The 12,853-nt window shown below is 44.1% G+C and overlaps 1 protein-coding gene across 1 annotated transcript in view; it reads left to right on the forward strand.

Annotated features, from left to right (window-relative positions):
* LOC126188074 (uncharacterized) overlaps positions 1-12,853 on the forward strand; it is a 260,110-nt gene that overhangs the window by 197,683 nt on the left and 49,574 nt on the right. The window contains exon 3 of the mRNA XM_049929523.1: positions 12,061-12,400. Within this exon, the coding sequence (XP_049785480.1) occupies positions 12,061-12,400 (340 nt within the window). The remainder of the gene's footprint in view (positions 1-12,060; positions 12,401-12,853) is intronic.

Consider the following 12,853-nt stretch of genomic DNA (forward strand, 5'->3'; position numbering starts at 1 on the left):
ACTGCGAATGTGGATGATTTAACTGAAAACGAAGATAAATATATATATATATATTTGGAAACAGTATAATATAAATTTTGTTCGCTGTTCAGTGCGTTTTTGATTATTAGTGAAAGGTTTAGTATCTTTTGGATGTAGCTGTAAAATATTGGGCACCCAATGACCACTCCTTTTGCAAATTGTAGGTACTTCTGAGATAAAATTAATATAACCAACACAAGAGGTAAACATATAACAATAATTTCGCAGAAAGAAAATAAACAAAATAGTCCACTGAAGATAGCATATAATGTGCTGAAACGTGTCTGGGTAAAGCAAGACTGTAAAACAATGTCTTTCATAACGCGGAATTCCTCTCCAGATTTAATATCTCGTCAACGCAAAGAGCAAACTGACGTGGAGGCGACGTACAGTATTTCTGCAATCATGTCAACTGGCTACAGATGCGCACTGATAATCCCGTAGAAAGGTATTATACCAAACCAAGGCGTAGATTTAATGGCGATGATGATCTAATACTACAAACGTACTTCAAAAAGTAAGTTACACATTATTTTTGGCAGGTCAGGTAACCTTTATTGTATACTGTACTACATTACACTTCATAATGACACAGATACATTACACTACTTTTCAGCATAGTCACCACATGTCGGTAAGGAATGGACGGAACGTTCAACCAGTCAAAAGAAATCCGCTTCGCGTTCACGGAGCCATTTAAGAACCGCTATGTGAAAGTCCTCATCGTTGGAAAATCTGGAATTGCACTGAATTAGTTCCTAGTGCCTGGACACTCGTCTGCGGTCGATGTAGGTGACCTTTTATCCTGATTAGCATCACGCACGTCTGTGTGGCATTCGTCAAGCTGCTGGCACTGTTTCTTTATGGCTGGACGCCACTGCATTTGGTCCATATATCGCCAGAATTTCACGGTTAACGCGTGTGCAGTGTACGTGTTTTGTCCCCATGAATCATACTGTACCGTGTATTTCAGCTTTGGACTACGTTTCCACTTGCCGCATGATTTCACGCCCGTACTGTGATACACCTGTTCTGCATACGGAAGCAGAAGACTGTCTGCAGGAAATCGAGAACATGTACTCTCTTCTGACAAAGCGTTACTTTTGTAGCTCAATGGTCTTAGCGCGAAACAATTTGTGTAACTTACTTTTTGAAGTCCTCTAGTATATAGAGTTTTAGAAAGATGCAATAACCTCACTTACTACGATATTCAGCGTCATTGTGCAGTAGTCGAAAGAACTTCTTGGAGGAACCAGTCACTTCATTTCGCTGCGGAGGAAACTCTCTACATCTTCCACCCCCCCCCCTTCCCCCACTCCTGGAAACAAGAGCAATGTATAATTTAGAAGTCGTGATAAAATACATAATAATAAATTATTTATTTAAATGGTGAAACCACCTTTCTCCACAATGAAATGTAGTTTTCTCCGCTCTCCCTGTCGTTGAAGATGTTCCTCACAGCTGCATTTGAGAAGTCCTTGCGAAGTTTCGAGAGGTACGTCGCACAAGATGTCCAAGCACAGGTCAGGTTGAATCGTAAGCCTGAGGTTCGTGTGCGCGAAGATGGCGCCGGACAGCGTCCCATAGGTATTCCATCGGCTAAAGATCAAGCGAATTTGATGGCCATGAGACCAACATGAGTTCACTAAGTGATCGTCAAGGCTCTGTGACACGATTCTGGCCTTGTAACACGGACACTTATCTTGCAGGACGACGGAGGATCCGGAGGCGATCATCGACCAACCTTGGCATGATTCATCTGACCACTGTAATGGTAACTGACGTTGGGTTAACATGGGAGTACGCAGGAGTTATGTACTGTGGAGCCCCGTGTTCAACACTGTGCACTGAACAGTGTGCTCCGAAACACTTGTGCCTGTACGAGCATTATACTCTACCGCCGGATCTGTCACATGTCGCCGCCTGTACTGCTTTACAGAGCAGTCAAACTTCCAACCTCCACGTGATGAGGCGCGGACGTCCATCATGTTACCGCGTACTCGTGGTTTCACCATCCTCCAACCACTTTGCACAAATGCTCACAACACTAGCACGCCGACCGCCGTCCAGTTCGCCGTTCCCGAGATGCTCATTTCCAGACACCGGCGACAACAGTCTGCGTTTCGTCAGACTAACATGTCGGGGGATTTCCTCATCTACTGCTCGTACCACAGCTAGAACGATTCCCTATTCTTCTCTGCTCCACTTATATATACTAAAAACTAAACTCGGTCTGAACAGGCCATGAAGGCCCAACGGTACCAACGGGCCGCCGTGTCAGCCTCAGCCTTCAGGCGTCATTGGATGTGGATATGGAGGGGCAGACATGTGGTCAGCACACCGCTCTCCCGGCCGTATGTCAGTTCACGAGACCGGAGCCTCTGCTTCTCAATCAAGTAGCTCCTCAGTTTGCCTCACAAGGGCTGAGTGCATCCCGCTTGCCATCAGCGTTCGGCAGACCAGATGGTTACCCATCCAAGTGCTATCCCAGCCCGACAGCGCTTAACTTCGGTGATCTGACGCGAACCGGTGTTACCACTGCGGCAAGGCCTTTGGCCCACTTATATATACTGCCCGACATAATTAAAGGGTCACTCTTCCGAAACCCTTGTAATCGTCTCCATTGCGCCGTAGAAGTTCACCATTAGATGAAAGGTGCCTACAACCTTTCTGTAATGGTGCAAAACCATGGCGCCCTCCAACGCACACTTGGGCTTCACACGTCAAGGTGTCCACACATGAGACAAGAAAGCCAGAGCTCAGAACGTCACGTGAAGTGTAAGATAGCTTAACGATGCCACGTTGGCATTAAATTTGAGCACAATTCTGCCCAACGCCACCGTGGACGTGTCACACGATGAGAAGGTCATCACACTCCCTGTTACCCACGTTTCATCCCTTCCTTTGACCTCTCTCCGTTTGAGGTCAGGACCGCGACGCCCAGCGTTGAAACCGCATGGGTTTCTTATGGGTGGCAGAGTATGGGGTATAAAGACCTTAGGGAGCAGCGCAAAGGACGTCAATGAAAGCACCTCTCTGCTTCGAGCGTTGAATCCCACGTTTTTCGCGGTCGAAGACGGTGGTTCTCATGATACTCAACAACAGGACGACGTTCTTCACAATCTTGGCACTGCCGACACCCCCCGGCCCCGGACGATTCAACCGTTCTCTCTGAGGAAATTGTGGGCCTGCAACCACACTGAACGTGATCGCAGCCCTCTGGAGTGAAGTGCGACTGCATTTGTTGCTCTAGTATACAGGATGGAACCACTAGATACAGTTCAGAGTTATTCGACGGAATTTGAATGTGATCCCGAAACAGTAAAGGGTGCTTATGCTATTTCAGCTCTTCTATTTCGTTTCCTCTTGGGGCAGTATCACGGGGAGGAGGGTGTGACATTGACGCTTGTGTGAATAATATGGTAAAGGATCCCTTTAAGACCACCCAGTTTCCCAACGCTCTCGGTGACACCTGCCCACGTTTGTTGTGCACTCTAAAAATGTAACTCTGTGGAGACAAACGGATTCCTAGGCGTCTGCAGGCAGGAAACCCCTAACACCCCTCTGAGTCTGTATTTCTTTTTTTCTTTTTTTTTTAATAAGAAAGAAGATATACAGAGTTGTCAAGGATAAACTTTCTCGGTTTGTTATCAAATTTTACTTTGCTGTCTGTCAGACATTTTACATCACTGGGTAAGTGATGAAAAATTTTTGTTGCAGCATTGTGCAACTCTTTTTGTGCTAAAGACAACCTTCATGTGGAGTAATGAATATCATTTTTCCTTCCGGTATTGTAATTATGTACCTGATCGCTCCTTTTGAACTGTAGTGGGTTATTTTTAACAAATTTCATGATTGAATAAATATACTGTGAAGCCATAGTCAGAAAGCCCAGCTCCTTAAACAGATGTCTACAGGATGATAGTGGATGAGCACCATATATTATTCTTACAACATGTTTTTGCGCAATGAATACTTTCTTTCTTAAAGATGAGTTAACCCAGAACATCATTCCATATGACATTATTCAATAATATGCAAAATATGTGAACTTACTGATTTGTCTATTGGCAAAATTTGCTATGATTCTAAGAGCAAACGTGGCTCAACTAAGTTGTATTAGAAGTTCCAAAGTGTCCTTTTCCCAATTTAAATTCTTATGAATATCGACCCCTAAGAATTTTGAAGTTTCCGTCCCATTTATTAAAAAAAATGGTTCAAATGGCTCTGAGCACTATGGGACTCAACTGCTGAGGTCATTAGTCCCCTAGAACTTAGAACTAGTTAAACCTAACTAACCTAAGGACATCACAAACATCCATGCCCGAGGCAGGATTCGAACCTGCGACCGTAGCGGTCTTGCGGTTCCAGACTGCAGCGCCTTTAACCGCACGGCCACTTCGGCCGGCTCCCATTTATTATTTCATCACTATGTGTTATACTTATCATTGGTGTAGTACCTCTAGATGTGAAGAACTGGATATGTTAGATCTTTTCAAAATTGAGGGTGAGTCCATTTGCAGAAAACCAGCCAATTATACTTTTAAGAACTTTGTTTATCGTTTCATCTGTTTCTGTACGTAAGGTTGGATTGATTACAACAATAGTATCGTCTGGAAAAAGAATAATTCTGCTTGTTGTATACTAGCCGGTAGAGGATTTACATATATGAGGAACAGTAGTCGACCTAAGATTCTAGCTTGGGGAGCCCCTTACGTGATTTCTGCCCAGTCAAAATTCTGTTCCTGGACCATATAGCTTGAATTACTTCCTGCATTCTTTTTGTTAGATATGACTTTATCCATTGGTTGGCTATATAATCAAGCCCATAAAACGTCAATTTATCTGGGAGAATGCTGTGACTCACACAGTCAGTTGCTTAGAGAAGTCGCAGAATATAACAAGCGGCGCTGTTTTATTATTCAACCGTTGTAAAATCTGGTGAGCGAACGTGGCATTCTCAGTAGAACAACGCTTCTGAAACCCAAACTGTGATTTGCTAAAATGGTTCAAATGGCTCTGAGCACTATGGGACTTAACATCTGAGGTCATCAGTCCCCTAGAACTTAGAACTACTTAAACCTAACTAACCTAAGGACGTCACACACATCCATGCCCGAGGCAGGATTCGAACCTGCGACCGTAGCGGTCGCTCGGTTCGAGACTGAAGCGCCTAGAACCGCTCGGCCACACCGGCTGGCTTGATTTGCTAAGCGTACTATTTTTTCTAAGGTGAGATACTATTCTAGAATAAATCACCTTATAAAAAATTTTGAAAAATAATGTCAGCAATGAAATAGGTCGGTAGTTATTGACATCTCTCTTATCATCTTTCTTAAAGAGGGGTGTACAAATGTCATATTTAAGTCTCTCTGGAAAAATGCCTTGAGTTACTGATGCTTTACATATTTCAGACAAGACTTGGCCTATTACATGGGAGCAAATTTTGAATACTCTATTTAAAACATCGTCAAAACCAGATGAGCTTTCATTTTTGAGAGGATGCATTGTTTTCTTAATTTCAAACAGATACATTCGTATGACTGAATTTTATGAAAGTTACATTTTCAACATACTGTTGTGATTCTGCCCGTGAACCGTTTGACGCTATGCTTTCTACTATATTTAAGAAATGATCGTTGAATGCATTTGCTACCTGTCATTCATCATTTATAGCCCTTCCATTCAGTTCAGTAAAAAAGTTGTCTTTATCCCTGGTTGGTTGTTCTGTCTCTCGTTTACTACATTACATATAGCCTTAAGTCTGTTGTCGTGGTTAGAGCAGCAGCGTATCATGCCTTTAGGAACCTAAGACCCCAACACTTGTTGTCTTTGTACAGGTACGTTTACAAAGTGGCTGTTGATATACTTTCCGGGATGTGAGGTCGTGGTCCAAGAACTTTTCTGCTCCTTACGTTTCGTCCAGGACTGCGCTGGACTTCCTCAGAGGCGCTGCTCCGCTGAGTCTTGCCGACTGACTGGTCGGGTGTCTGAGAGCGACTTATATATTGTGAGAAAGGGGGGCGTGGTTCAGGTGACACGTGATGAGCAGTGATAATCCATAGCAAAGATAAGGTTGACTATCGATTGACTGTCGATTGTCAAAGATAAAAATTGTTAGCAGTTTTGTAGAGCCACTGTCCATATATCGCTAAGTTTCATAGCCTCCTCTTTCCTATTAAAATTATCGTTATGTTTATAAATTTCGATAGCTTCTCTATAAAGCCGTGGATAGTAATTTAACGTTGTAGATAAAACTTCGGTATCCGAAAACTTCACTTGGTGGTTGCCTGGTTGAAGAGCATGTTCCGCTACAGCTGACTTTTCTATTTTTCCAAGTCGACAAAGACTTTTATGCCCTTTCAGTCTTTTTTATGCCCTTTATGTAAATATCTGTCCGTATAAATAAATAAATAAATAAAAGTTCTAATCATCATCCTCAACAAAAAAGAGGTGTCATAAAAAGTCTTGTCGATCGAGCGGAACGGATATGTACACCTGAACATTTGGATGCTGAAGTGAAACATCTGAAGCAGGCTTTTGAAAAAAAAAAAAAAAAAAAAAACAAAAAAAAAAACGGCTACTCAAGAAAAGAGATAGATAGAATTTTGCGTCCAAGGAACAGAAACCCAAAAGATAAGAAAGAACCACAACAACAGAAAAATACAGTAGTTCTCCCTTTTATTAAAAAAGTAACAGATCGGATCGGTAAGATTTTACGAAAACATGACATGAAACCGATCTTTAAACCAACTAAGAAAATAAGTCAAGTACTACGATCTGTGAAGGATAAACGCCCTCCCCTGTCGACATGTGGTGTGTAAAATTCCATGTACCTGTGGTAAAGTTTACATTGGTACTACCAAAAGAAGCGTAAACACGCGACTGAAAGAGCATAAAAGTCTTTGTCGACTTGGAAAAATAGAAAAGTCAGCTGTAGCGGAACATGCTCTTCAACCAGGCAACCACCAAGTGAAGTTTTCGGATACCGAAGTTTTATCTACAACGTTAAATTACTATCCACGGCTTTATAGATAAGCTATCGAAATTTATAAACATAACGATAATTTTAATAGGAAAGAGGAGGCTATGAAACTTAGCGATATATGGACAGTGGCTCTTCAAAACTGCTAACAATTTTTATCTTTGACAATCGATAGTCAATCGATAGTCAACCTTATCTTTGCTATGGATTATCACTGCTCATCACGTGTCACCTGAACCACGCCCCCCTTCTCACAATATATAAGTCGCTCTCAGACACCCGACCAGTCAGTCGGCAAGACTCAGCGGAGCAGCGCCTCTGAGGAAGTCCAGCGCAGTCCTGGACGAAACGTAAGGAGCAGAAAAGTTCTTGGACTACGACCTCACATCCCGGAAAGTACATCAACAGCCATGTCAACCGGTCGTGAAAGCCTTCATTCTACGTTTACAAAGTGCTCAACAAAGGAGTTGGGGTGGCAGCGAGCGTGTTGCCGACCAGCGAGATCTTAGAGGGACTCGTGGCCGTTTTATTCATGCATGTAACAGTATCGCCCTCCCCCCTTTCCCCCGTGGTCCCGCCTTCGGAGAGAACGAAATAGGAAGGCTAAAAAAGCATTAGCTTCCTTTTGTTGTTTCAAGATCACATTCAAATTTTGTCGAATGGTTTTAAACGGTCCTTTGTGACTCTACCCTGTACAACAGGGCAAAAACTGCAATCGCATAGCACTCGAAAGGGGTGCTAGAGAGCTCAGTGCGGCTGCAAACCCACTCTGTCCTTAAGGATAGGTTAAATAATATGGATGGTGTCAGCAGTGTTAAAGATTATCAGGAAGGTTGTCCTGCCGCTCAGGTATAATGGCTTTTCTGGAGACTAGAAATCTACTGTGTAGGAATAGAGCATAGGTTTCGAAAAAGACGATCGTGTGAAACCCAGCTCGCGCTATTCGTCCACGAGACTCAGAGGGCCATAGACACGGGTTCCCAGGTAGATGCCGTGTTTCTTGACTTCCGCAAGGCGTTCGATACAGTTCCCCACAGTCGTTTAATGAACAAAGTAAGAGCATATGGACTATCAGATTGTATTGAAGAGTTCCTAGATAACAGAACGCAGCATGTCATTCTCAATGGAGCGAAGTCTTCTGAAGTAAGAGTGATTTCATGTGTACCGCAGGGGAGTGTCGTTGCTATTCACAATATACATAAATGACCTTGTGGATAACATCGGAAATTCACTGACGCTTTTTGCGGATGATGCTGTGGTATATCGGGAGGTTGTAACAATGGAAAATTGTACTGAAATGCAGGAAGGTCTGCAGCGAATTGACGCATGGTGCAGGGAATGGCAATTGAATCTCAATGTAGACAAGTGTCATCATTTAGTTACAATATAGCAGGTCAGCAACTGGAATGAGTTAATTCCATAAATTATCTTGGAATAGGCATTAGGAGTGATTTAAAATTGAATGATCATATAAAGTTGATCGTCGGTAAAGCAGATTCATTGGAAGAATCCTAAGGAAATGCAATCCGAAAACAAAGGAAGTAGGTTACAGTACACTTGTTCACACACTGCTTGAATACTGCTCAGTAGTGTGGGATCCGTACCAGATAGGGTTGATAGAAGAGATAGAGAAGATAGAGAGCAGCGCGCTTCGTTACGGGATCATTTAGTAATCGCGAAAACGTTACGGAGATGATAGATAAACTCCAGTGGAAGACTCTGCAGGAGAGACACTCTGTAGCTCGGTACGGGCTTTTGTTGAAGTTTCGATAACATACCTTCACCGAGGAGTCAAGCAGTATATTGCTCCCTCCTAAGTATATCTCGCGAAGAGACCATGAGGATAAAATCAGAGAGATTAAAGCCCACACAGAGGCATACCGACAATCTTTCTTTCCATGAACAATACGAGACTGGAATAGAAGGGAGAACCGATAGAGGTACTCAAGGTACCCTCCGCCACATACCGTCAGGTGGCTTGCGGCGTACGCATGTAGATGTAGATCGCACTGCGATTTGTCGTTTACGATCCGGAAATGCGTGGGATTCAACGCCCGAAGAAACGGGGTTGTTTGACTGGCGCCCTCTAAGCCAACACTGAGGTCTTTTCGTGTCGATTCTGAGCGTCTGTGTGTGTGAAATGTTTTTCTTCGGCCACTGAAAGAAATCGGTGGGCGTCGCGGTTCTGGTCTCTAACGCAAAGTCATCAAAAGAAGGTCTCAAATGCATGCAAGACGATCGTTTCGTCGTGTGACACATCCACGGTGCCATTGGTCAGAATTGTGGCGAAATTTAGTGCCAATGTGATGACACCATCAATCCACGTTACCCTTGACATGAATTTCTGAGCTCTGGCGTTTTTCTCGCACGTGTCGGCACTTTCCAGTTTGAAGCATCGCCGAGCACCAGGGTGACATTGCAGAGCGCCACGTTTTTGCACCATTACAGAGGAAGGTTGTAGGCACCTTTGAAGCAAATCTTAAAGTCCTCAATCGCAATGACCTTTCAAATGTGTTGCACAGTGTCCTTACCTTACCTCATACGTTGCCGTAACGCCACCAGGCGGTATTAAATTTACCGATGGGTGGTAGTCACGGATCATCAATGGCCGGCCTCGGTGGCCGTGCGGTTCTAGGCGCTTCAGTGACTGCTACGGTCGCAGGTTCGAATCCTGCCTCGGGCATGGGTGTGCGTGATGTCCTTAGGTTAGTTAGGTTTAAGTTCTATAGGACTGATGACCTCAGATGTTAAGTCCCATAGTGCTCAGAGCCATTTGAACCATTTTTAATCATCAATGTATGGTAAGAATCAAGTTGTGAAAACGAAGTGCTTATACCATATCCAACAAAACTTCGTGATCGTCTATAATTTACATTCTGCAGCGGAGTATCTGCTGTAATAAAACTTATGTGCTAGGTTTGAACTCTATATTCGGGCATATGGTTGTCAGTTACTAACTCGTCTCAGCCCATTTCAGTCGTATAGATATTGATCGTGATGTCGAATGTTACCCTTAATGTCCCTGTCAACACGTAATGTTGGGGTGTTTGCGCAAACCCGCACATTGTTAACAGAGAATCAACTATTCTTTGTGGCACGGAGAAAACGATTAATAAGCCATTAACTAATCTGAAGGCTACAGTAGAAGGCCTTTCGCTGGCAATAAAACGGAGAAGATCTGTTTTAGGTGGGCCGCTGTGAGTTACGGACTGATCGATTCAGCTTAGTAAATGCAAGCTGTAGAGTTTATTGCCTTGTGGCACACCGCTATGGGGAGCAGCCTTCTTGCCCTAACCAAGTCTTTACACGATTCGCTTGTTTGTTTGTTAACGTGAATCTGATCAACAACGTTTTAAATATAATTTAAATGCAGCATTTCAGGGTAGAAAACTAAGAAATGGCTAACTCTGTAGGAAACCTATTAGTGAATGGCCATTACTGTCAGTGTGTGTGAACTTTACGTACAGTAGGGAGAATATTTGTATTTTTGCTCAACAATAATGCCTATAGTAGGTACAGATGGTTTTATTTCAGCTCATGTATTCATTACTTTTAATCTAAATAATAGTTGCAATAAGAGGATTACGTGGAAGGTATACGGTCAGAAAATATGCTGCTGGCGAGTGAATTCTCTTTGATAACAACCTAGGTCGTAAATCGCGAATAGCCAGAGTTGAAGTAAGTCAAGAAGTCAAGCTTATATATATAAACAGGGGTCGGAAGTTTTGTGCATTGGAGGGAGAGAGGAGGCGAATGGGGAGGGGACGTGTTGGAACCCGATTCAGGGTTCAAATGGCTCTGAGCACTATGCGACTTAACTTCTGAGGTCATCAGTCGCCTAGAACTTAGAACTAATTAAACCTAACTAACCTAAGGACATCACACACATCCATGCCCGAGGCACGATTCGAACCTGCGACCGTAGTGGTCGCTCGGTTCCAGACTGTAGCGCCTAGAACCGCACGGCCACTCCGGCCGGCCCCGATTCAGGGGTTTAGTCTAACTGTGTCTACTTTGGTCTCCGTCAAATTCATCAGAAGGTGTTCTGTTTACCCCTCTGAACTAGTACCTCTGGAGTAAAGTAAACAATTCAGTTATGCTTCGTCATTCAGAATCATGGCTAAAATAGTGTAACATAATCAGTTTTCGGCTTTCAGGTATCTGTGGTAATTTTTTATTTGAAATAACTACTAGCATTGAAACACTTTACTCTCATTTAACGCAATTCAACAACGCCTTTCGAGAGACAGACTGATGATGAGAGCTTATTCTCGATACGCGTTGTCGATTTGTATTAAGTTCGATCACGGTAGCTGAACAGAACCATTATCAGTGGTGTCCAACACAGTTTGAACATTGTTCCTCTTAAGATGACAGTATCCTCGTGCGAACTATGTTTATCTATTGCGTAGAGTCTTGGCCAGTAATACGAGAGAACGTAATAGTGGCTGTGGTATCCATATCGTCTGCGCATCCACTATGGGTCCATAATTTGTGAAATTTGTCCAATGTCTTATTATACACATGGAATATATAAACATTGTTGGCTCAAGGACAGGAGTTAGTAAGTTCGATACATTGACGCACTTCATAATGATCTATCGCTTGAAAATGACGTAAGTCTGAATCACGATCGTGGTGAATAGGTGAAATAGACACAGACTATTGCAGGACTATGGGTTCAAACAAACAGTAAATAACTTAACAGGTGTAACTTGTGTAAAACGATAGCAGTCGGTAGTGGAGCTGCTACTGTTTATTTGGAAAGACAGACACGGACTGCGTCACATTTATTATTTTTCCTATTGGCGCTTCCGAGCCCTGCCACAAGTCATCTTCAGTTAAAAATGAGCCTTGTCCTGACGACGCAATACGGATCGCAATCATTAGATTTGGACCTGAACATCACCAGGAGGATAAAGATAAAAAAGTAACGCAAACAGCCTTGTCTTTCATAATTTTATTAAAAGGGGTCACGATGCCCTCAGCTATCATGCATAGAATTGTGTTAAAACGTACGTCGCTTACTCGAGCTGTGCTGGCCCTGTCCTCAGGTCGGTGCCGCTGCCGGCGGTGCACACGCCTCGGAGGTTGAATGGGGGCGGCGCCGTGACCGCCTCCGGCTGGCAGTCGGCCGACCTGGAGGTGCCGGCCCAACGCCAGCAGGACACCACTTCGGAGGACTGCGAGTCTATCGGTCCCACACCGGTGCCGCCCCCGCGCAAGAAGCGGCGCGCGCGCTCCAGTGCGGCCACGGCGGGGGCGGCGGCGCGCGTCGCGGCTGCGCAGGCGGAGGCGGCGGCGGCGGCGGCTGCCGGGGTGGCGGGGCCGCCCAAGGCCCAGCGCCTGCAGCAGCGCAGCGTCTCCACCATCGTGCCACCAACCATACGGACGGTCAGTAACCTCCTCATTCGGAAATTAGCGCGTTAGAAAATATATTGTAACTCTAACCGAATTTTCCATCGGTGTTTAACAGAAAATGACAACAATGTTATATCATCGTCAGGAGACAACTGAATGTCGCCATCACAGAGAAAATGACGTCATTGGGACATTCGGTTCTCACTCACGACCTTCTATGACACTAAAAACGTAAGATCTTACAGCCAACATCCCTCAAATACTGCCTGACAGCTTGCGGACGACGTCGTGCAGTGTCGAGAATTCCTTTTCGCAGTACGCTGTAGGTGTCACGAAGGCCTTCACAGACAGGCATTACCCCCCAGACATAGTCCACAAACAGATTTCCTGAGCCATATCCTCGAACACTCCACATCCTACCACTGTCCCCAAAGAATCAGCTGAAAAGGAGCGCTCCTATCAACACTTAATATCATCCTGGACGGA

The sequence above is a fragment of the Schistocerca cancellata genome, chromosome 5 (assembly GCF_023864275.1).
Source record: "Schistocerca cancellata isolate TAMUIC-IGC-003103 chromosome 5, iqSchCanc2.1, whole genome shotgun sequence".
NCBI lineage: Eukaryota > Metazoa > Arthropoda > Insecta > Orthoptera > Acrididae > Schistocerca > Schistocerca cancellata.